Raw genomic sequence first — 22,711 nt, forward strand, 5'->3', positions numbered from 1 at the left:
GCCTGCAGGTATCAGGCTGTTGTTCTCCTTCATCTCATAGTTGACAGAAATTATTTTTGGAGTGGCACAAATAATTTGTGTGGCATCAGATTTGATGCAATTTGATGATTGTTCTCTAAATAATTTAAAATGTTTATTTAAAAAAACGCCTTGGCTGCATTTTTAGGTAAACAGCTGCAAAAAACTTTGTTGTTTGCATAACTCAGTTACTTTTTTGAAGAAGTAACTATATAATTAATTACTCAACATTGGTCATTATTTACTGTATTTTGCAGACAGAGTTACAGACTCTCTCCCAGACCACAGACTCATAATACAAGTCAGAGCTTTATGAAAAAAACAACCAAAGAAACTTGTGTTTTCAAAATTGGAGTTCAAGTTATTTTTACTTCCAATAGTGTTAACATGCTACACAGGTCATGAACAAGATTTTTTTGTTTTGTTTTTTTAAATTTTCATTGTAAGTGGGCTAAAATAGTTAATTAAAAGTAGTCTAACATAAATGTAAATGCTGTAATTTTATTATTTTAATAAACCATGTAACTTGCATGGATTCAATGCTGGCGTCACCACAGTGCACACGTCTGCTGTTGCTCACAGTGGTCCAAGGGATCGCTCAGGGAGTTTCTGTGTTCGCTCAGACACATGAAAAATTAGAGGGAACATTGGGTGCGGGTATACCGGATACGGGTGGCTTTTTTTTTTCTTGAGATGTCATACACTTTGGATTCTAGCCAATCATTTTACGTTTCCGAGGATAGTAGGCGGGTCCAGGTACGTATGTTCTTTGAGAGCAGAGCTACAGATTAAATGTCCAAGGCAAAGCGGTCAAAAGTCTGGCTGTACTTCACAGCAAAATATGCAAACTCAGCAGCAACAAGTGCTTTAAGGTGATACTGTGATACTGTGCAAAGGAAGTAACACCTCGAATCCAATGAAAGACCTGGCAACGCAATAGCGTTTTTTTAAAAGCAGAGAAATGCATCGTATTTGATAGCTTGCTGCGAGACTTCACACCGAGCACATCTGCTGCGGGTGGGTTGCCTGTTATTGGACCTGGAGTTAGCAACATCCCCCAAAAACCCGAAGAGGAGAGTCCTGGCCCCTAGCCCTGCCAGTGTAGCAGACGGATGATGATGCAGCAGCAACCGTTCTTCTCTGCGTGAGGAGCTTAATGTTGTTCGTGTGTAATTTACGTTGAGTAGGCTAACCACGTTATTACATTAATGCATGTAAGGTGAACTAGCAAACACCGTCGTAGTTACATGCGACTGTCTTCTTGTTTGATAGGGCTGCAGAAAAAGCTAACACCGTTATCTTTTTACAAAAAAAACAAACAGCTAAACATGTTTTCCATTATTCACCGGTTCCAAACAAAGTAGGTATGTTGTATCAAAAGAAAAGGCTAACTTGGTTATCATTTTGCAGAAAAAAGAGACTGCTAAAAATAAAAACATAAGAGGTTTTTGGACAAAGTTTGTGTTCTCCATTCTTTAAGCAATTCAATTCAATTCAATTTTATTTATATAGCACCAAATCACAACAAAAGTCGCCTCAAGGCGCTTCATAGATACAGAGTCATATGACCCCCTATGAGCAGCACTTTGGCAACAGTGGGAAGGAAAAACTCCTGTTTAACAGGAAGAAACCTCCAGCAGAACCAGGCTCAGGGAGGGGCGGGGCCATCTGCTGCGACCGGTTGGGGTGAGAGAAGGAAGCAACGGTTAGAGCACCATTTAAGCACCCGCACAGTTTCAAAAGTACCGGTATCGGATAAAACCTAAACGATACCCATCCCTAAACAGAGTATAGATAAGGAATCTCTCAAATACTTCATAAAATGAGCATGTAGAAAGTGATCTAGCATTCTGAATGTTCACAATGACTCTCAGAGAGAGACCTGCTTCATTTTAAATCAGCCACTCGTGTGCCACGCCCAGAGTGCTGACCATTTGGGATGTGGAAGAAAAAAATCACGCCAAGTCAATGTTCAAAGGCAATGGTCATGGCCAGTAGTGGAACAGAAAAGCTAGTTCTGCCATCAATGGCCTGATGGGCCAGTATGGGATCTATAAAAATGAGAGACAGCTACTCCTCCCTCACCCCACTCAGTATCACTGGTATGAGGTTGAGAAGGGGAAAATGCATACAGGTCAATGCTGAACACATGAGAAGCTACTTTAAGGCATATCACCCAATTTGTAATATTGCTAAACATTTCTTAAGGCAGACGAGTCATGCTGGCTGGGTCAGTGTCATTTTTGTTGTAATTGATGTCTGGTTTGTTCTGTTCCCTAGTGATGGGTAGGGATGGGTACCAGTATCCGGTGTTCTGACATAATCCTTGAAATAGTAATAACACAGTATCCTCAGCAAAGATGAATTAAACAAGTTTTATTTTAATGGAAGTTTACTTCAAGTCTTCAGATTTTTACTGTCTTTTATTTGATTACTTTAAAGTATATGATTACATTAGAGTAATTAAATAAAGACAGTTTTGATGGAGCTCCTGAGCCAGCCCAAGCTCTCTATGAAGACGAGGAAAAACTCCCCTGGGGGGGCCAGACTGACGGGAAGAAACCTCGGGAAAGCCCATTCAAAGAGAGATCCCCTTTCCTGGGATGGCTGGGGGGGGTTACAGGAATTCCAAAACACTGAAATTTAAAGTGGGCCAATTAAAAAAAATTATTTCCTGAAAAAAAGAAAGGTAATTCATACATCACACATAAATGATAACGTCTGAATTGTGTGTGTTTGTGTGTGTGTGTGATAGGCTTATCTCAGCCAAGTGTGATGCTGTAGCTCCTCCAGCGTCGGCCGCGTCTCCGGGACTTTGGTTAAACACGCGTCCAAGAAATCCCGGCAGTCTGGAAAGAAAGGAAAGAGAAAAAACATGAAGATGATAGTTCCAGTGGTCCAAGCCATCAGTCAGTCTTGAAGTGTGACGTTTTCTTACTTTTGGACAGATGTCTTTTGAATTTCAGGCGCTCCACAGGACGCCTGTCTTTTTCAGGCTCTTCTCCACAGGACGCCTGTCTTTTTCAGGGACAATCTTCACCCACAAATTCATAAAGTCCTTGTGAAGGGTCAGTTTCTCAATGATTGTTCGCCCATGGTACCTGTGGAAGATTACAGTTGTCATTAATTTTCATTAATTGTGTAAACTCACAGAAAATAAAACATTGATGCACTTCAAACCCATTTAAAAGTACCCACCTGGCTTCAGGTGCAGCATCCCCTGCCATTCTAGAGGCAGCAATTAGAAATCTTTCAGTGAAGGTTCCTGTTTTCAGGGTGACGGCTGCTCCAAGTTTGTCAGCCAGCTGGTGCAGGTGTTGAGCCGTGCTATTCCTCACTGCAACACAGCGATGGCTGAGCAAGGACAATATTAGACACACAACTCAGTGAACATGATCTCTCTTTCATGTCTTCTAATAAAATCACTACAGCTTCTTCTCTCCTCTTACGTCAGTCCTGTGTTAAACAGAGCGCTCAGAATCCGTCCATGGCTGCAATTTTCCACCATGGCATCAAGCGCCAGATTGACCTCCTGATGTAGAAAGTTGTTGTTGGTCATTGCAAGCTTCAGCAATAGAGCTCGGCCTGTTGTTTCAACTTCTGGGTCCATTGTTCTCTGGAGCTGAATGTAGAGCTCATTGATGGCATGTATGGCCTCAAAGGCTATTGCTGAGCGTTGGTTTTTCACCTAAAATGTGAGTGAAAATCATCAGTTGAGGCTGTAGTATGCACTTGAAGGGAAACTAGCTGCATGAAACGCATATAAGAAACATAAAGTGTGCAATACCTCCTCAATGAGGACCAGACACACTTCATGTAGTTTAGTCTTCAGGATGTCCGAGTGGTGCTTTGCCAGAGACTGAATAGTTTGCAAGCCGTGTCTTTTCTTAATCCTGTATTTACACAACACAACATTGAACACGACTTCAGGAACACCACAAATAACACAGCCACATTATGCAGCACTGTTTCTGTGCAGTATTTAATGTCTCCTTACTACGTTTCTTACCAGTCGTCTGAAGACAGCAGACTAAAGCTGTGGGACAGGCTCTCTACAGGTGTAGCTACAGGCGGGAGTTTGACCCTGCTCTCTCTTGGATTATTCTGACTGCACTGACTGTCTGCTTTCTTGTCTGATAATCAACGAGGTTAGTAAAAAGAAACTGTCATTTCTTCTAATTCGAAGCATGATGCAGTGATTAATTGTTCATTAAAATCTTTTTAAAAAATCTCTTAATTTAAAGTTTGATTATTCAGCATCTTCTACAGTTACTGAGGAAAACCACTTACCGTCTATAGGGACGACTTTTGCACGGCGCAGCAGCGTCCCAGGCCGAGGTCCTCGTTTTTGCGGTATGGGAACTGTTGGAGGTTTTGGAGTCAAAGGCTTTACTGCAGTAAATGTTTTGGTTGGTACTGTGTGTCCAGGTGAGGTTACAATCCCATCCTGGAAATGCTGCAGTTTTTCCAAAATAGGCCCAAATTTGTCTTTTGCTGTCAAGACTCTTATTCCACGAATGACCTTCGTGTCTGTTTAGACAAAAAAATAACTAAATAACTACAAATTGACATCTTACAAAAACAACAATAAACATTTTTCTTCCTGATTTTTTTTTTCTTCAAAAAAGCATATAAAATGAATGGACAGCAAGAATGTGTAATTTAGCATTAAAATAGATAATCTACAGTGTCAAATTTTAAAATCTAAACGAACTGATTAACAGCAGGTGTAACCACTAAAGAAAAGCATCACCTTTGAACCGACCTGCTCCTGAATGTTTAGCAGAGAAAACAGGCAATTGCGATGGACAAGCTGCTCGAGGAGGTGGAGGAACTGGAGTGAGCGGTGTCATCTCAACAGGACTAACAATGAAAGGAATGGCCCTCAGATCACTTGGTGTGTGTGTGTCTGCAGAGCTGAGGCTACTCAGACTTCTTTCAGGGTCCTCCTGATTCCAAAAGGGGTCATCCAAACAGTTCCAGCTTCCCTGGACTATCTCTGGAGAGCCTGCGCATTGCTCAGGTAAAGGTGGGAGTTGCACAGCATAATCTCTGGGTCTCTGTGCGATATGCAATGTGTCTGCCTGTTGAAAGAACACATTTGTCTTACTGCTCTGAGCTTTGTGAAAGTCCAGGATCCTGGACTCTGTGGTGAAGCGCTGACAGTTGCTCTGTCTACAGTGACTTACACAAAAATTACACTGTGCAAAGCAGCAAAATATAACACATCTCTCAGAAACATTTACATTTGATCAGCAGAGAAGTCAAGAATGAGTATGTTTAGTTACTTACATCTCCACCTGTGCGCTTTCTCTGAATCACATCTTCAAAGCGATGGAAAAAGTTATCTGATGTCTTTTCAGACATGCCTGAGATAAAAAGTGAACAAATTATTTAGAAATAGAAAGTTAGTGAGTGCTGCTCAGTGTGTGAGTGGCAAGTTCTAACTGAGCTGCTCAGTAAATAACTGTTATGATGTGGAACTCACAGAGCATTTTTTGAAAAATATTCATATATATACACTATTTTGTGTTTACAAAAATATCAGACATGTCTAAATCAAAGGCAGGTTATGATCTCTAATTATGATCTTTAATCAACAAATTTAAATAGACGTCCTAATCACAGCTTCTAAAACTAGACAACACTATACTGATAAATTCATATAAAACAGCAAAAAGGAGATAAAAGCACTGTCATAAATAGAGAAATAAGTACAGTAAATAAATAAATACAGTTTTTAAAAAATATAGAAAAAAAACATGTGTCATTTGTTACAACGACAACAAAATAGCAGCTTGGACAAAGCTGTTTCTTCAAGCTTCGCCTGCATTTAGGGTCTGCAAACCTCTGTCCCACAGGAAGAAGCTGAAATCCTCCAATAAGGGGTGGGAGTCATTTAAAGTAGAGTAACTCATCCTCTACAACTGCCTAGTATTCAAGGACTCTATGTTAAGATGCTCTAACATGGTACAGTACCTTCAGAAACGCCTCAAATTTCTTACATACTGAAAATTAAATCTCTTCTCAGGAACCTTTTCTCCATTCAGTAGAAGTAGATCTAGTATTCATTTTAAAGTTCTAATGAAGACAGCAGACTAAAGCTGTGGGACAGGCTCTCTACAGGTGTAGCTACAGGCGGGAGTTTGACCCTGCTCTCTCTTGGATTATTCTGACTGCACTGACTGTCTGCTTTCTTGTCTGATAATCAACGAGGTTAGTAAAAAGAAACTGTCATTTCTTCTAATTCGAAGCATGATGCAGTGATTAATTGTTCATTAAAATCTTTTTAAAAAATCTCTTAATTTAAAGTTTGATTATTCAGCATCTTCTACAGTTACTGAGGAAAACCACTTACTGTCTATAGGGACGACTTTTGCACGGGGCAGCAGCGTCCCAGGCCGAGGTCCTCGTTTTTGCGGTATGGGAACTGTTGGAGGTTTTGGAGTCAAAATAGGCCCAAATTTGTCTTTTGCTGTCAAGACTCTTATTCCACGAATGAACTTCGTGTCTGTTTAGACAAAAAATAACTAAATAACTACAAATTGACATCTTACAAAAACAACAATAAACATTTTTCTTCCTGATTTTTTTTTCTTCAAAAAAGCATATAAAATGAATGGACAGCAAGAATGTGTAATTTAGCATTAAAATAGATAATCTACAGTGTCAAATTTTAAAATCTAAACTAACTGATTAACAGCAGGTGTAACCACTAAAGAAAAGCATCACCTTTGAACCGCAATTGCGATGGACAAGCTGCTCGAGGAGGTGGAGGAACTGGAGTGAGCGGTGTCATCTCAACAGGACTAACAATGAAAGGAATGGCCCTCAGATCACTTGGTGTGTGTGTGTCTGCAGAGCTGAGGCTACTCAGACTTCTTTCAGGGTCCTCCTGATTCCAAAAGGGGTCATCCAAACAGTTCCAGCTTCTCTGGACTCTCTGTGGAGAGCCTGCGCATTGCTCAGGTAAAGGTGGGAGTTGCACAGCATAATCTCTGGGTCTCTGTGCGATATGCAATGTGTCTGCCTGTTGAAAGAACACATTTGTCTTACTGCTCTGAGCTTTGTGAAAGTCCAGGATCCTGGACTCTGTGGTGAAGCGCTGACAGTTGCTCTGTCTACAGTGACTTACACAAAAATTACACTGTGCAAAGCAGCAAAATATAACACATCTCTCAGAAACATTTACATTTGATCAGCAGAGAAGTCAAGAATGAGTATGTTTAGTTACTTACATCTCCACCTGTGCGCTTTCTCTGAATCAAATCTTTAAAGCGATGGAAAAAGTTATTTGATGTCTTTTCAGACATGCCTGAGATAAAAAGTGAACAAATTGTTTAGAAATAGAAAGTTAGTGAGTGCTGCTCAGTGTGTGAGTGGCAAGTTCTAACTGAGCTGCTCAGTAAATAACTGTTATGATGTGGAACTCACAGAGCATTTTTTGAAAATATTCATATATATACACTATTTTGTGTTTACATGGCAACGGGAGGAAACAACCCGGCAAAATAACACATGACAGCGAGATAAATTTATATTGGCATGTGTATTCAGAGTGTTACCACTATTCTAGGATTTCTATTGTCAGAATAATATTTGTGACTTTAGACCTTTATTTAAACTGTAGACTTGCTTGAACTTAAGAAAGTAGAAGGTTGGTTTGTTATGCTTCAAGGTTGGATTTTATTAATGAAAACATTAAAGGGAAAAATGTTAACAAGCAAACAAACCTTACTAAAAATGTTCATGTTATTCATTGCATTATACAACATAGTGAAGAAAGCTGCAAGCTTGACTAAAATTCAAGTATTAGAGAGCTCCATTAGCATCTAGTCTGGCTTCACTCTACAAGCCAGGACAGGTTTGCGTGACTGGAGGCTCAGACTGTGTATGCAACCCATAAAACTGGATGGAGCATTGTTTGACATATAATATTAATTCAGCAGTGGAGTTCTCTGCCAGGGCATGACTGACATTTATGAACATCGCTGTGAGGCATTTTATCACTCTTGGAGCCATATAGAAAATATTGCAGCTCCTCTCCCTGTCAGATAATGGCACTAATTTCACCAGCATGGTTTAAACCTCTGTGACTGCTGAAGGGCAAGAATTACTGGTTCTTTGTGCGTCTTAATCCTTACCAAATAATGAGAAAAAGTCTGTCATTTTTCACGGCTTATAATTCAAAAGGTGGGCTTTTTCAAACCCCACATTAAAACAAACGTTTCTTTTTTTGGCATGTATTCATTTATTTATTTATTTTTGATGCATCATTCCAAAGTAGTTATGCAATATAGAAAAACATCTGCAATGAGGTAACCAAGAAGGTCACCAAGGGACAGTCGCCATGGCATTTTGTCCTGATTGTGTCAAGAGCGTGGCTGTAAGCATAAAGGAAGAAAAATTCCATCCATCCATTCGCTTCCGCTTATCCTTTTCAGGGTCGCGGGGGTCACTGGAGCCTATCCCAGCTGTCATAGGGCAAGAGGCAGGGTACACCCTGGACAGGTCGCCAGTCTATCGCAGGGCTAACACATAGGGACAGACAACCATTCGCACTCACATTCATTTGCACATTCACACCTAGTGACAATTTGGATTATCCAATTAGAGGCTTGTTGCTACCTAGTTAGCGATGCTACACACCTGTTACTGTGTATTTTCCAATGATTCAGCACTCCTTGGATTTTTAGACAGTAATGAGATCATGTGCACACTCCACAGAGGTCCAGAGTCCAAATGTGACCTCTAGCACCAAACGCTTGCTGTAGTTGTTGGTGTCAGTTGGCAACCACCAAACCCTGACACATCCATCGGATTGCCAGTCAGAGAAGTGTGATTCGTCACTCCAGTAAACACATCTCCACTGCTTTAGAGTCCAGTGTTGAGATGCTTAAATCACTCCATCTGACGCTTTGCATTGTGTTTGTCAGTGTAAGGCTGGGATGCAGCTGCTCAGCCATGGAAACCAATGAAGTTTGGACATCTGTAACAACAGCAGACTGCAGATATTGGTGACTTAAGTGCACTATGAGCCTTAGCATCAGCTGACTCGCTGTCATTTCCAATTACTTCCACTTTGTTATAATATCACTAACAGCTGACTATGGAATATTTAATAGCGAGGAAATTTCATGACTGGACTTGTTGCACTGGTGCATCCTATCACATTACCATGCTGGAATTCATTCAGTTCCTGAGAGCGACTCGTCCTTTCACACATGTTTGTAGAAGTAGTCTGCATGCCTAGGTGCTTGATTTAATACACCTGTGTCCATGGAAGTGATTGGAACACATTAATTGAATGATTTGGATGGGTTAGGGAATACTTTTGGCAACATAGTGTATGCCTGACCTTACAAACTCTATGATTATAACAGTCATTTTCACTGTTTTCAGAACACAAGTTATGGTTGGAGATATCATGACCGCCACCCCACCATACAGATGTTTTGGGAGGTATTTGATGAACTAACTGAAGAGCAGAGGAAAGATTTCCTTCGTAAGTACTTGCTGAAGCCTCCATTATGATATGTTACTGAAATCACACTGTATCATATAAAACATTAGATTTTTCTGCGCTTTACCAAGATACATTAGAGAGCAGCATTGTTCTAATTAATATACTGTAAAGCTGCTTCTAGCTGGTGGACTGAGCCGCCTCACCTTTCACCTGGCTCACGTCACACACCTGGAGAGACTCGACCTCCACCTGTGTTGCCTCACGCGAGATGATCTAGAGGCTCTGAGTCAGTTGCTACCAATCTCACACGCCGGACACTAATCGCATGCTCGCTGCAGCAGTCATGTGACTCGTTGTTTTTCAGTCCAGGTGCTGCCCTCTCTCACTGCACTGACCGAGCTTGATGTGTCATCCAATAAGGAAGTGGGAGGTGTGGTCCACCTGCTGGTCTCCGCCCTCCCTGCGACACAAATGAGGAGGCTGCCATTCAACAGCTGCTACATGAGCAACGAGTCCTTCACTGCTCTGGGTAACACACACACACACACACACACACACACACACACACACACACACACACTTGTTTATTTATAGAAGTTTTCCTTCAAGTCATTCTCCCTGAATACCTCTTCCACCCTCTAGCCTGAAATGGTGAAAACTTTGTGTTTATGCATCAGCCCTGGCGGTGTCCTATCTGCGCACGGTGGATATTTCCTGGTGTAAAGTGGTTGGCGGTCACTTGGCGCTCCTGCTGGATGCTCTGCAGCCATCAGTCGTCAGCGAGCTCCGTCTTTGCAGCTGCGAGCTCACCACTGATGACATGCAACATCTGGGTAACTAACACACAATGACATTATACTTTTTCTTTTTTGGTCTGTAGTGGATCATTAGGCTGCATAAATGTATATTAAGACAAGTAAAGCCTGAAGGAAATTGATATTTCTTTCATTTATTTCATGCTGCCAGCATCTGTAGCTGTCGTATAAAACAAAACAATGAAACTATTCGGTGTTATTTTTGTCTCCATCAGAAACATTGTGAACAAAACAGTAAAGTGAACAGGCATAAAGTGATCAGTTATCAATGGGTCCTCTTCCTCTGTGCAGCTGCCGTGTGCAGACGGGGCTGTCTCTCCTCACTCCGTGCACTGGATCTGTCCTACAACAGCTTGGTGGGAGACAACGGTTGGTGCAGTCTGTTTGCAGCAGGAGGTCTGGGCTCTCTGGAAGACGTGGATGTCAGTTTGCGACCTTCAACCTCTGCTCCGAGCTCTGCCTCAAATTTCGACGCTGGCTCGACTGGCCATGCAGAGGTGGACAGCTGACTGTCAGGAGAGAGAGCAGCTGAGGTACTGTCTGAAAAAGAGGAGCGTCCTGCTGGAAAGGGATCCAGATTTACAAGACACATCATCAACATGTAAAGGGAACAGTCAGGAGAGCCTAGAAGAGAGTCAGCCTGAGGAGATTGGAGCGGACCGCACTGGAATTTACTGTCAAAGAGCGACCCACTTTGTTGCTTTATTATTATTTTTTTAAGTCTCTGTTACCACAAGAAGGTCAGTGTTGACGTCAGCTGCATCACGTCTGATGTAAACTGTGTCACACGTGATGGTTTCAGGGAATACTGGGAACTTACAGAGTTAAGCACAGCTGGTGTGGGTTATCATATTTGTCGTCTCTCACCTTGGCTGCAGGGTCTGGGTCTTTCCAATGCAGCAGTCCTAACACTTGAGACACACATGCCGAGAAGTGGGGATACCTGGAAATGGACAAAGGCTTTCAGCAGAGTTTTAAAGCAGCTATTCAGGAAAAGAGCTGTGAATTATCTGCATACCTTGTTAGGTAATCAGCTATTTTGGGGTTCTTTAACAAATCAACCAAAAGGTCGACTGAGTATTTTCTCGTCAGAGTACCTTCACCGTTCACGATGATGTTGAGCACAAGCTGGAGCGTTTGATGGATGTTCTTTGCATCAAAGAGCTACGAGGAAATCCCAGAGATTAGAGACAGGATATTATGTGAATCAGCATGAATGTTGTTTGTTGTTCAACAGATAAAAACAAGAAGAGAAAATAGAAACAAAGTAAAAAAGGAACAATTGTTTCTGCCGTTAAGAAAAAAAAATTGAGTCATGGCAGAGACCTGCAGAAGTCTTGAGTCTCATTTGATGACATTTTGTCAGATTGCCTTGTAATTTAAAAAAAACAAAACTGTTTTTTGAGCAAAAGTTCTCCAGGTTTTTTTGGAGTTCTTTCAAAGTTTTCTTATTTTTGGACGTTAGCTGCTTTTTCACTCTTTTTCAGTCCAGTCTGTGCATCTGAACATTTACAGAAAGATTTCTTTGTTTCGTCTTTAGACACTTTGTTAAACGCAGATCCCAGCAGAGTTCGCCTACCTTCTCTCCAACCTTCTCAGGTTTTGTGGATATTATACATGGTTATGCTGAGAATATGTCGGCTACTTTCCACTGGAAATGCCTTTTGGTTAAACTGTCAGCGAGGAATTTGCACTGTTACATTTTTATATAACTTTAATGCAAAAAAAACAGCTGCTTGTTTAAGTGAAAATACACTGATGGGGTTTTTTTCTATTCATGAACAGGAGTGTGATCAGTTTAATAAAAGAAAAAATAACCATAACCAAGATATGAGGGGAAATCTTGGACAAATACAAGCAGACTGGAGCAGCCAGCGTTCAAAACACCGACGTTCAAGGTAACAGAAGGTTCCCGAGCCACATCCACCCAGCTGGTTTCTGTGTTTCTTGTGTATTTGTGTACACTGTGACTTCATGGCTGTCTTGGGCTCCAGCTCTTGTTTTGGTGTCTCATTAATTTGATTTAATGTCCTGCTTAGTGATAACATCACTCTTGGCCTCCCTGCACTGGCTTCCAATTGAATTTAGGATTCATTTTAAAGTTCTTTTATTGGTTTTTAAATCTTTAAATGGTCTGGCACCTGCTGAAGCCCTATGTCCCCACTCGTTCGCTCCGGTCAGCTGAGCAGCTGTTGCTCTCAGTCCCCAAATCACGGCTGAAACTGAGAGGAGACCGAGCGTTCTCTATCGTGGCTCCTAAGCTTTGGAATAATCTTCCTCTTCACATTAGGCAATCGACATCAGTGCTGGTTTTTAAATCCAGATTGAAAAAGCATTTTTATTCACTGGCTTTTGACTCAGTGGTTGACTGACTTGTATTTTATTGTTTTTCGCTATGTTTATTATTGTATCGTATTTATTATTCTTATGGTATCTATTATGTTTCTATTGTTCAGCAGTTTGGTCAGCCTTGTGTGTTTTTAAAGTGCTATATAAATAAACAATGATGATGATGATGAACATAGTAACGTGTGTTGGGTTGCTCTGTCTTCAGACTCACTGTCAGACTGATTAGACAGTGAGTCTGAAGGTGAGAGTCCTCACTGCCCACGCCTGTCTTTGGGTCTGACCAACACCGTTTCCTGTGTGTCATTCCCCCCTCGCCTTCCCCCCATCCGTCCTGTCTGCACTGACCTCTCCAATAAAGACAAAAGGCCTCATTTTCTGAAACTCTTCCTATCCCATCACCTTGCGAAGAATCACTTCACCATGTTGATTAATAAGGACGGTGGGAATGGTTTGAAGTCTCGTCACAGAAAATGTGCAAAAGGCAAAGAATCTGAGCTTGAAATAAAATGAAATGAAAGATCAGCCCCACACAGGGGTTAAATTCAGATGGAAACTCTTATCACACAAAGAGAACAAGCGAATAAATATATCTGAGTGTGGCCCCTCGACTGTCACAGTGTAGCTGACATTTGATCTTATCATGTGTTAAAGCTATTTTAATTACTGAAGAGAACCAGTGTCAAACTCAGCCCAAGTATGGTTGTACGTTAATCCTTAAAGCAACAACGTTTTTAAAGTTGCAGCGTCATTTTTACACCACACCTAAAATCCCACTAATCGTCCGGGCTCTTCACCCTATGACCACACGCTGGGGTATCTAACACCACATGACCCAAATGGAAACTATGTCAGCTGAAAGAAACCCATCGAAATGTGCAACACTTAAAACTTTGCCTGATTGGAGCATGGCTTCAAATACAGCCCTGAAAACAGACAGGCGGTCGTTGGCATTTCGCCCTCGTTCCTGAGAGACTACATCGATGTATCAGTCAACAAATGAACTACTGTGGCGTCACAGCTGGGGCCTTCTCTGTGTCGTTTATAACACAGAGAAGGACCCAGCTGTGACGCTGAAGTGGTATCTTTAAATTAGCTGTAGGTGTGAATGCTTGTCTGTCTCTCTGTTAGCTTTGCAACAGACTGGTGATATTCAGAGTGCACCATATGTCTGGTATTATTTCCCTTCCAAATTAGTGCTTCCTCTTAGTTGCTGGTCTAAATTTGTTTCCTTTCATGTTCAGGCCGTGTTAGTGTTGTCTCTGTGTGTAGCAGGTTTTGTCTCCATGTTTGTTTCACTGTCTGCCTGTCTGTCTCTGTATTCTGTACTTCTGATAGACGTCTAATTTTGCCAGTCCCTCTTTTTGTGCGCCTTGTACCTTGTCACTCTCTGTGACCGCGTCTCACTTTGCCAGTTCCTATGTATTTAGTCAGTTAATGGTGGTCTGAGTAACCCTCACCACTTTGTTCTCCAGTGTCTTTGTTCCTGTTCATCCTACATATTTTCCCCCATTTGTTATTTATTTCTGCTGTTTGCTATTTATATTTTATTCCTGCACAGTTTGCTTGAAGCACTCATATTTTGTCTATTCTATTCATGTGGATCTTATCTTTCTATTTCCTTGCTTCCTTTTCTGTTTACTTTGCTTCTTGCCCGTGTTTCGTCCTTTTGCGGTGTCTGTGTTTTTTTAATCCTATGGTCTCTTTTAAGTTTGTTTGTCTCTTTACTTCTTCAAACTGAATTCAAAGTGGAGCAAATGCTATATAACATTCTCATAGTCTCATTCACACTAACGTTGGTTCTGTATCTTGTAACCAAAGGAAGCTTCAGCATGCAGACTGGAGCCAGCGATCAAAACACGTGCTTCCTATTTTATTTTGTTGGTTATGTTGAGTTTTGCTGTAACTGTCTCATTACTCCTGATTTGTCCCTGCCGTCTCCTCTTCCCTAATGACCGTCCTGTGTGTTTATTGTTTAATCTTCTCCTTTCGTCACCCAGCTTCACTGGTCATGTTTCCTAGTGTTATCCCCCAGTATAGGTTTCTGAGTTTCTCAGTTCCCTGTCAGATATTTCATATCATTCTCTCCGTCCAAAATAAACAGGCTGCCTTTAGTTTATCCTTGCCAGCCTGTGAGTCTGCATTTGGGTCTTCTTTTTTCATAACAAATGATCATACTCCCCGCAGATTGTGATAGTGACACCTCCAGGCCATGCTGCAACTCTCTGGAGCTTTCCGCTCTTCAGGAACTCTCTCTGCAGGAGGGGGAGATACAGGAGAGGTGGAGGAAGATCTCAGCTTGGGCGTCTATTGTCTTATGTAGTCTGGAAGATGAGTGGATGGTGGGGTGGGTGCAGTTTTCTCTGTGGTGGGGTTGGGTGGACTGTCCCGGGCTCTGTGGGGCCGGGAGGCGCTGCTGCACTGGGCCCCGGTCTGGATGGGCCTGGGCCCCCTTTCCCTGGCGGGGCGCGGAGTATGGGGGTGTCACCAGGGTGCAGAGGAGGCTACCCCCCCTCTGTCCCCTTCTGGCTGCCTCTGCCTCAATTTTATCCCACAACTTAGACATTCACATTACTCACACTCTCATTACACATACATATAGGATCTTGGGGGTGGGCACAATACATGGATACATGGATACACGATACATGTACACCCCACCCCTGGTGTCGTTGCCCACCTCTCAATTTTAAATACACGTAGACATTGAGGGCTATCAGGAGGGACTATGCGCTTACCTGCTGCTCTCTGGCAGGTAGCTCCATGCCCTCCTGGGTTTTAAATGCACCTTAGAACACACATGCATCAACACTACAATGAGCGGGTTGAGGGAGGTTTGGAGTCTTCTCTCACCCCCATTCTCTGCGGCCTGCTGGAGCGGGGGGGCTAGGAGGAGGAGTTGGCCGTCCGACTGCGGTCTGGAGTCTGGGGCCTCCCTGCTGCTGCGGAGTTGGGGTGGTCTGCCTCTCCCCACCGCAGGGAAAAGGGTAACACCACCTGGGTCTGGGTGCAGTTCCCCCTCCAGGGGCAAGGGTACCTAGACCCGGTTTGTAGAGTACGCTTGGGGAGTGTGATCGTGTGTACAGCGTCTCTTTATGTCTGTCTCCACGTTGGTTGAGTGTGGAGTAAGTACATATGAGAGCATGAGGGTGGGAATGGATGTTTGTGTCTGTGTGTGCCTGTATGTCTGTGTCTATATGTCAGGTTGGGTATCAGACGCCACCTCTCTGGGGACATCTCAGGCCCTCCAAGGTTTGGAGGCCTATCTCCCCCCACCACCACTTCCCCTGCCAGTGGCGGACTCCCTCAGACATCGGTGCGTTGGTGGTTCTTTGTGTCCGGGGATGCGCGTCCAGGTACACACCGGCTCACTCCTTGGCGGCCGCTTATCGGGGCCTGGAGCCTGGGGCTCGCTCGGGCCACTTCGGAGGTGGGGGTGCCCCCGGCCTCTCGGCCTGGGGCTCGGTCACTCAGGCACGGCTGGCTGCCGGCGGAGCTCACGGGCGCGTCACTGCAACTCCCCCTGGCTTCTGCTCCGCGGCTGCTGAGTGAGCCCTCATCTGGGACTCTCCTCAGCTCTTTCTGGGACAGTGGCGCGGCTGCCCCTCTGTTGGTCTTCCTTGGTCTGTTGTGTTCTGGGGGCCTCTGGATGTCTGGAGTTTTGATCTCCTCCATACCTGCTTCATGCCCTGGAGGACGGGGCTGTGGCCCCCCCACACCCTCTAGCAGATCATTACATGAAGGAACCTTTTTAAAAAACAAGCGCGTCCATGCTCACAGGTGCTCACACACACAAACTTCACCCTTTTTGGCTCCTACCTCAAAGCACACTGTGTTCTGTTGATCTTATGTGCTGCACAATAATGTTTAATATTTAGTATTTACTGTCATATTCCCATATATCATTGTGATGTTGTTTATTCTATTACTCTTGTTCTCTTCTGCTTGTTTTCTTTTTTCTTTCTCAACAGGTGATCCAGGTGATTAATAGATGCATTTTTTTTCTTTTTTTTTTCTATGGTTTTGTGTCCAGATATCAGCGCTCACCTGGCTGGTACCAAGAAGGTTCAGCAAGTGCTCCCCAGACCTGGAGTCCTGGACAGATTCTTCCCAGACCAGCCTCAAGCTGTGCAGCAGATCCGAGCGACATTGGCTGACCTCTACACTCTAGACATGGTGAGAAAAAGGGCACGGTTTTTTCATTGTTTGGAAAATTTGGCATTAGATAATCCTCACCTGGGTGTTGCTGTTCAGTGTAAGCAATATCATTTGCATTTTATTCCTCTGATTTATTTCTCTGTGGCGTTTATGAACTCGTATTTCTTAGGCTGGCTTTTAAGGAAGGAGAAAAGGTATGTATCAGTTGGCTGGGAAGAAAGATGGAGGTGGAAAGGATGTGCAAGCTATGGGACAAAGTTGCTGAGACTAGGTTAAAAAGAGGTGAGGATCAGTGAGCAGGAGTGTGGCTTTGTGCTGAAAAGAGCACAACAGATTGTTTGGAGAGAAGGTGAAGGAAAGTCAGCTGAAGCAAGACAGTTTGTGGAGTTTGTGTTGGACTGTATGTTATGCTGGGAGCCTGGGGATTAGTGCACTTTGATTCCAAGTTAATACTAACTAGTGTTTCTCACTGGTTTTTGGGTGGTGGAGTAAAAGGGATTGGTTGGTGGCTGTTTCTAATGTTAGCCTTTTCTTGGTTTTCTTACAGGCAGGGTAAAGACATGGTGATGAATGAGTGTGTGGGCCATCTGCTGAGGACCAAGAGCTCAGGACAGTCAGACGGGGGTGTCGCAGCAGGAGTCACCGTGCTCGACAACCCTCTGCTGTCCTGAGATGTCACACTCCTGCCTGCACATACAAACCACACTGAAGTCAAAGTTCCACCTGCACCTCCACCTGTTCTTGCAACAGCATGAAAACTGACAGAGGTGAGACAGAAGAAAAGTTCTTGTCTATTTTATTTATTTTTTTACTAAGTTAAGGAATTAAGTTAAGAAGAGTGATTAAATAAATAGTTTCTTGCATTTTTGATTTAATGATTGTGTTTAGGATTATTTCAGAAACATGTTTAGAGGATCTTTGTAAGCCTGTATTTACTTTAAAAGAAGGGAAGCACTTCTTCATCCTACAGAAAAGGTGACACATTACAGATGAGTTCATAAAAAGTGTCTCTGTCACTCTTTCAAGGCTCTGTCACTTTTTCTTTTGTACTGGAACAGCATGTTAAAGTAGGCCTAGGCTGCCATCTTGTGGCAGTGTGTTGTTACTACAACATATGAAATTGTGTTTCTATTGGAAATATAATTCAGCACCACTGAGCCGCTCTCTCAGTTACAAACTGAACCTGTTTTGTAGACGTATAAATCACTAAGTACAGTGAAGCTTTTGGTTTTGTAAAAGTGTTTCTTATTCTAAATGCATGTTGATTTTTATCAGGGTGAAGAGCAGTTAGCAGTGCATTCATGGACATCTTTAAACTATTAATTGAAGAATCTTTGGTCATGATGGCATGAACTAGAAGCGTGAGCTCCAGGTGAGACTGCACAGAACAACAAGTGTCCTTAAACTGCATCAACTGATGACGTCTTACAATTTTATTCCACTGTGTGTTTTTATCATTGAATGTTTCTGTCTTTGTGTACATGTAACGCAGACACTAAAGCTGAGCCAGAACTTCATGCTGAAGAGAAGGATTCTTTTAAAATGCATGGGGGAGCAAGCGAGTCAGATACCAAGGGCACAAAGATGAAGCAGGTCTGATCGGAAACCGTTTATTTCCAGGCCAGGGAGCACAAATAAAAACACCCTTAAAAGGTTCCCTCCTGCTCAACCGCGTCACTCCCTACGGAGAGAAGATCTACATGACCTTATCTGCGTATCTGGAGGTCAGCCGCTGCTCCGCCGTGTTGTACCTGTTTGTACGTGTTTTTAAGTCTCTTGATGTCATCGTGTCTAACACACACCCTTTATCTCCTCTCTGCAGCTGGACCATTGCATCCAGCCTGCCATTATCACCAAAGACATCTGCACGGTCTTTTACTCCCGAGACGCCAAGATTTCCCCACCCCGTTCTCTCAAGAACCTCTTTGGGACTGGATACTCCAAAACTCCTGACTGGTAAATCTGGGCTGCTGCACTGTGGCCATCTCTGTTTCACAATCAAAGATATCTGCCCTGTTACAAAGTTTCCTTGTTCAAAACTTCTGCTTCATTATAGCAACCGAGTGACTGGGATCTACGAGCTGAGCTTGTGTAAGATGTCTGACACTGGAAGCCCAGGTGAGCGGCCATGAAACATGTTTAAAGAACGGCAGCTGTTTTATCATAATTCTGTGGAGAGCTTCATCCTAATGAGGGCTCATGTCCTGAGCAGGGATGCAGAGGAGGAGGAGGAAGGTCCTGGACACATCAGTGGCTTATGTGCGTGGAGAGGAGAACCTGGCCGGCTGGAGGCCCAGAGGAGATAGCCTCATCCTAGAGCACCAGTGGGAGCTGGAGAAGATGGAGCAGCTGCAGGAGGTGGGGCCTTAAAAGATTCATAAAGAAATAAATCTGTTTAATATCGTAGAGGGAAAAATGACTTTTCAACTCAAAGACCAAAGTGCTATTCTAAAAAGTTTTTTCTTAGAGTACAGACTTTACATGACTAACCTCCCCTCTTCTCCCCACCTCACATTCGCCCCCATCTTTCGTCCAGGTGGAAAAGACCCGTCACCTTCTGGGAGAGGCGGCTCCCGTGGGAACAGCTCCCACCACCAAGTCCCTGAGTGAGTCTCTGTCCCCCAGCGTGAGCTCCGGCACTCTGTCCACATCCACCTCCGTCTCCTCGCAGATCTCCAGCACCACCTTTGAAAGCGTGAGAAGGAGCTGGCCACCAAGGTGAGAAAAACGTGGGCTTAGTGGGCGTTCTTGTTGCTGCCTTCTTCCTTCTCTGCTCGGAGCTGATCGGTCTTGTTCCTGTTGTGTTGTAGTGCCTGCGCCTTCTGACACACACCTTCAATACTGAATACAAGCAGCTGGTGAACAGCATCAGTGACTGCAAGGTGAGAAATAATACAAAGAAATAAAAAAATAGCCTTTCTGTGTCACATCAGGGAGTTCCTATATTGACGTCTACCTCATCCTGCTGTTGTTTCACTTCAGCTTTCTCTCATCTCACCGATCGGACGTGATCCATCCGTGACGAGCTTCAGCAGTGCCACCCTCACCCCTTCCTCTACCTGCCCCTCTCTGTCGGACTCGCGCTGTGGCTCCATGGGCCAGAAGTAAACATCTTTTTAGGAACATTGACCTCGATCTGCAAACGGTTATTGACAGGTTATCCATTTGATTCTAACTTGGTGTGATTTGTGTTAAAGGACCCCTGAGAACAGCTCACGTGCCTCCAGTCCCTCCTGCTCAGACTGTGAAAACTTCCCGATGGTTCCCACTCTGGAGACCTCCTACCTTGCGCGGGCTGCAAGAGAACGAGTTCCTGAACTTGGTGCCTGATATTGAAGAAATGCGACCAGGGTGAGTAATGCCATATTAACCCAAATACTGTCACTATGACATGTGTCTCACAGACCAAATGTAAGTCGACACTCATGTTCTCTAGTTCAAGCAGAAATGATGTGGATCGATTCAAATTCCTGAGCCTGGATGATTTCAGCTGGAAACAAACCAACTCTGCTTCTTCCTCAGATAATTCAATTCAATTTTATTTATATAGCGCCAAATCACAACAAAAGTCACCTCAAGGCGCTTCATAGATACAGAGAAAAACCCAACAATCATATGACCCCCTATGAGCAAGCACTTTGGCGACAGTGGGAAGGAAAAACTCCCTTTTAACAGGAAGAAACCTCCAGCAGAACCAGGCTCAGGGAGGGGCGGGGCCATCTTCTGTGACCGGTTGGGGTGAGAGAAGGAAGACAGGATAAAAGACCTGCTGTGGAAGAGAGACAGAGGTTAATAACAGATATGATTCAATGCAGAGACGTCTATTAACTCATACTGAGTGAGAAAGGAGACTGGAAAGGAAAAACTCAATGCATCATGGGAATCCCCGGCAGGCTACATCTATTGCAGCATAACTAAGGGAGGATTCAGGGTCACCTGGTCCAGCCCTAAATATATACTTTACCAAAGAGGAAAGTTTTAAGCCTAATCTTGAAATCTTGTCTTCTGAATCCAAACTGGAAGCTGGTTCCACAGAAGAGGGGCCTGAAAACTGAATGTGTTCACTGACCGGTGTTGCCAGCTTTGGTGGCTCGTCTCCCGCTCGAAGAGGACCAAAAAGAGAACAATACAGTGTTCAGCTGCCTGGCTGTGCTCTACACACACAGCCCTGCTCTGGTACAGTAAAAACCACATTTACATTTGTTTACATTTCCAATGTAGAGGATGAGTTTAGATCACTGTGGTCCAAGCTTGTCGTCAGTTATAGAAACTGGATGTGTTTCCTTACATTTATTTTGTGTTGACAGAAGTCTTTGATTCATATTGATTATTAAAGCGGGCTTTAACCTGTGGAGAAACGCGTGTGCTCTTGCTCCTTCAAACGGTTTTCTTCAGAGATTTCTCACTGTTTGTACACATGCTGAGTGGCTAGTTTTGAAAACACTTACTTTACCTTTACTACTCTGCTCAGAAATGCAACCTGTGACCTTACACAGCCCAAAAACTTATCCTAAAACATAAATTAACAAGGACAGAAGCTTTTTACAAATGCTTCAACAGTGTAATTCTAACAAGGTATGCAATACATCTAATGTCAGTTCAGAGGTATGAAGTGATGACACTTTGACATCACTGAATAAAAGCAGTCTTGTCATAATAAGCTTTGCTGTGGACAGTTGGCGCGTTCATGTTAAACTTTTTCTTACAAATAAAAAAGGTAATCAGATGTTAAGTTTGTTCAGTTTTAGTTGTTCTCATTGTGTTGCTCCTCAGATCTCCCGTTGTCCCTGAGCCTGACTAAAGCCCGGCAGCTTGTTTTCAGGGCATGGCAATGCAGATATGAGCTAAATGTGACACAGCAAAGAAAAATCAGAATCAAGAAACCCTGAGCTGACTTTCATGGCTGCAGACGTGACATTAAGAGCCTCACAGATCAAAAAAGTATGGGATTTAAACTGCTTCTAGACCTGCACACGTCTGTTTCCAGGGCAGGATATCCATTCCAGTGCAGCAGAAGGAGCGGTCAGTGTGGACCTCGGTGCTGTACAGGACCTCCTGGAGCTGCTTGTCTCCTGGCATCTGGGCTTTCACTCGTATCTGAAGGACAAAATAGGAAAATCAAGTTGCTCTCACTGTCACCTGATTTCCACAGACTGCCATCTGACCACATCCCTGCAGTTGGATCCCACCGCCGTACCTCTAGGATGGGTCTTCTTGTTGTCAACCCAAACCACCCTCTCCTTCAGCTCTGAGCTGAATATATACACATGATTGCTTCTTAAAAAACAAACAAAAACAAAAAAACGTCCCCACACGGAGTGAGACTCAGTCTTGGATGCCCAGATCAGCCAGTGTGGTGTCCAAGAAAGGGAAGGGTTGGTTTGCCAAGTTGGGCTGTACCTCGATGGGCAGTGTCACCAACATGGGGATATCCTGCTCCAGTCTGACGCGCAACATCTTGTTGTGGGACCCCGGGAGCTTCCTGTCTGCCGATCCGCCTCTCCGTCGGCCTGCTCCACAGTCGCCGCCTCCTCCAGAGAGCGTTTTGTGTCGTCTGCTGCCAGCTTGACTTGCTGATCTTTATCTCAGGAGGCAGTGGGTTTTTACCCTCTCCCCCTTTGATCCTGTGCGTTATCGTTTAAAACTCGCTATCTGCATCTTTTGGCTCCAGCACGTCTTTATTGTTAGAGTTGTTGCTTGCTGTGTTCTTCTGCGGGGTGCTGATGATTCATTGTTCTGCTTCTTCTGATGGTAAACGCCTCTGGAAAGCCTGAATATGTGAGCGCGTCTGATTCATACAGAGTTCTGCTCTGCCCCCCCCGGACTGATATATGCAGCCAGTGTGAATGTGTGTTATGTATCACTCACATGTTAGGTTCATTAGACTGACACAAGGGTGATGCACGGA

The 22,711-nt window shown here is 43.6% G+C and overlaps 4 protein-coding genes across 10 annotated transcripts in view; 2 read left to right on the forward strand and 2 right to left on the reverse strand.

Annotated features, from left to right (window-relative positions):
* The window catches only part of LOC309714677 (kinesin-like protein KIF1B), a 137,847-nt gene that overhangs the window by 28,268 nt on the left and 86,868 nt on the right, over positions 1 to 22,711 (reverse strand). The gene's annotated exons all lie outside the window — the stretch shown is intronic.
* On the reverse strand, positions 1,617 to 9,934 carry LOC309714629 (uncharacterized protein). 5 transcript variants are annotated; one of them, XM_082547178.1, is made up of 13 exons: positions 7,453 to 7,472; positions 7,257 to 7,333; positions 6,751 to 7,048; positions 6,377 to 6,529; positions 5,311 to 5,387; positions 4,772 to 5,102; positions 4,309 to 4,548; positions 4,028 to 4,151; positions 3,806 to 3,911; positions 3,468 to 3,706; positions 3,217 to 3,372; positions 2,957 to 3,119; positions 1,617 to 2,867 (listed from the first exon to the last, which is right to left on the reverse strand). In XM_082547178.1, exons 1-12 carry the CDS (start codon positions 7,457 to 7,459, stop codon positions 2,981 to 2,983), a joined length of 1,947 nt encoding a protein of 648 aa, XP_082403304.1. In that variant the 5' UTR covers positions 7,460 to 7,472; the 3' UTR covers positions 1,617 to 2,867; positions 2,957 to 2,980. The 5 variants fall into 5 exon arrangements, with proteins under 5 accessions (XP_082403304.1, XP_082403308.1, XP_082403306.1 ...); XM_082547182.1 differs by having other exon boundaries at positions 1,619 to 3,119; positions 7,453 to 7,576; XM_082547180.1 differs by lacking the exon at positions 7,453 to 7,472 and adding an exon at positions 9,713 to 9,934 and having other exon boundaries at positions 1,620 to 3,119.
* LOC309714665 (leucine-rich repeat-containing protein 31-like) lies at positions 8,829 to 10,820 on the forward strand. The gene is made up of 5 exons (XM_082547252.1): positions 8,829 to 9,523; positions 9,666 to 9,770; positions 9,849 to 10,013; positions 10,162 to 10,317; positions 10,591 to 10,820. Exons 1-5 carry the CDS (start codon positions 9,469 to 9,471, stop codon positions 10,806 to 10,808), a joined length of 699 nt encoding a protein of 232 aa, XP_082403378.1. The 5' UTR covers positions 8,829 to 9,468; the 3' UTR covers positions 10,809 to 10,820.
* On the forward strand, positions 12,106 to 22,562 carry LOC309714672 (kinesin-like protein KIF1B). 3 transcript variants are annotated; one of them, XM_082547269.1, is made up of 13 exons: positions 12,106 to 12,197; positions 16,679 to 16,821; positions 17,351 to 17,570; positions 18,079 to 18,175; positions 18,296 to 18,527; positions 18,626 to 18,759; positions 18,860 to 18,921; positions 19,016 to 19,161; positions 19,340 to 19,521; positions 19,614 to 19,685; positions 19,786 to 19,907; positions 20,001 to 20,979; positions 21,791 to 22,562. In XM_082547269.1, exons 5-10 carry the CDS (start codon positions 18,504 to 18,506, stop codon positions 19,627 to 19,629), a joined length of 564 nt encoding a protein of 187 aa, XP_082403395.1. In that variant the 5' UTR covers positions 12,106 to 12,197; positions 16,679 to 16,821; positions 17,351 to 17,570; positions 18,079 to 18,175; positions 18,296 to 18,503; the 3' UTR covers positions 19,630 to 19,685; positions 19,786 to 19,907; positions 20,001 to 20,979; positions 21,791 to 22,562. The 3 variants fall into 3 exon arrangements, with proteins under 3 accessions (XP_082403395.1, XP_082403394.1, XP_082403396.1); XM_082547268.1 differs by having other exon boundaries at positions 19,614 to 19,907; XM_082547270.1 differs by lacking the exon at positions 12,106 to 12,197 and adding an exon at positions 15,602 to 16,425 and having other exon boundaries at positions 19,614 to 19,907.

The sequence above is a fragment of the Aulonocara stuartgranti genome, assembly GCF_965226115.1.
Source record: "Aulonocara stuartgranti genome assembly, chromosome: 9".
Taxonomy (NCBI): Eukaryota; Metazoa; Chordata; class Actinopteri; order Cichliformes; family Cichlidae; genus Aulonocara; species Aulonocara stuartgranti.

Bases quoted from the DNA above. Each gene is read 5' to 3' on its own strand.
- LOC309714672 (XM_082547268.1), top strand. From the start codon at position 18,504: ATGACCTTATCTGCGTATCTGGAG. The intron at 18,760-18,859 runs GTAAATCTGGGC...GCTTCATTATAG, and splicing joins TACTCCAAAACTCCTGACTG to CAACCGAGTGACTGGGATCT. The intron at 19,162-19,339 runs GTGGGGCCTTAA...TCTTTCGTCCAG, and splicing joins AGATGGAGCAGCTGCAGGAG to GTGGAAAAGACCCGTCACCT.
- LOC309714629 (XM_082547178.1), bottom strand. The intron at 5,388-6,376 runs GTAAGTGGTTTT...TTTTTATCTCAG, and splicing joins AAAAGTCGTCCCTATAGACA to GCATGTCTGAAAAGACATCA. The intron at 3,912-4,027 runs GTAAGAAACGTA...GTGTAAATACAG, and splicing joins CTGCTGTCTTCAGACGACTG to GATTAAGAAAAGACACGGCT.
- LOC309714665 (XM_082547252.1), top strand. From the start codon at position 9,469: ATGTTTTGGGAGGTATTTGATGAACTAACTGAAGAGCAGAGGAAAGAT. The intron at 9,771-9,848 runs GTCAGTTGCTAC...GTTGTTTTTCAG, and splicing joins AGATGATCTAGAGGCTCTGA to TCCAGGTGCTGCCCTCTCTC. The intron at 10,014-10,161 runs GTAACACACACA...TTTATGCATCAG, and splicing joins CGAGTCCTTCACTGCTCTGG to CCCTGGCGGTGTCCTATCTG.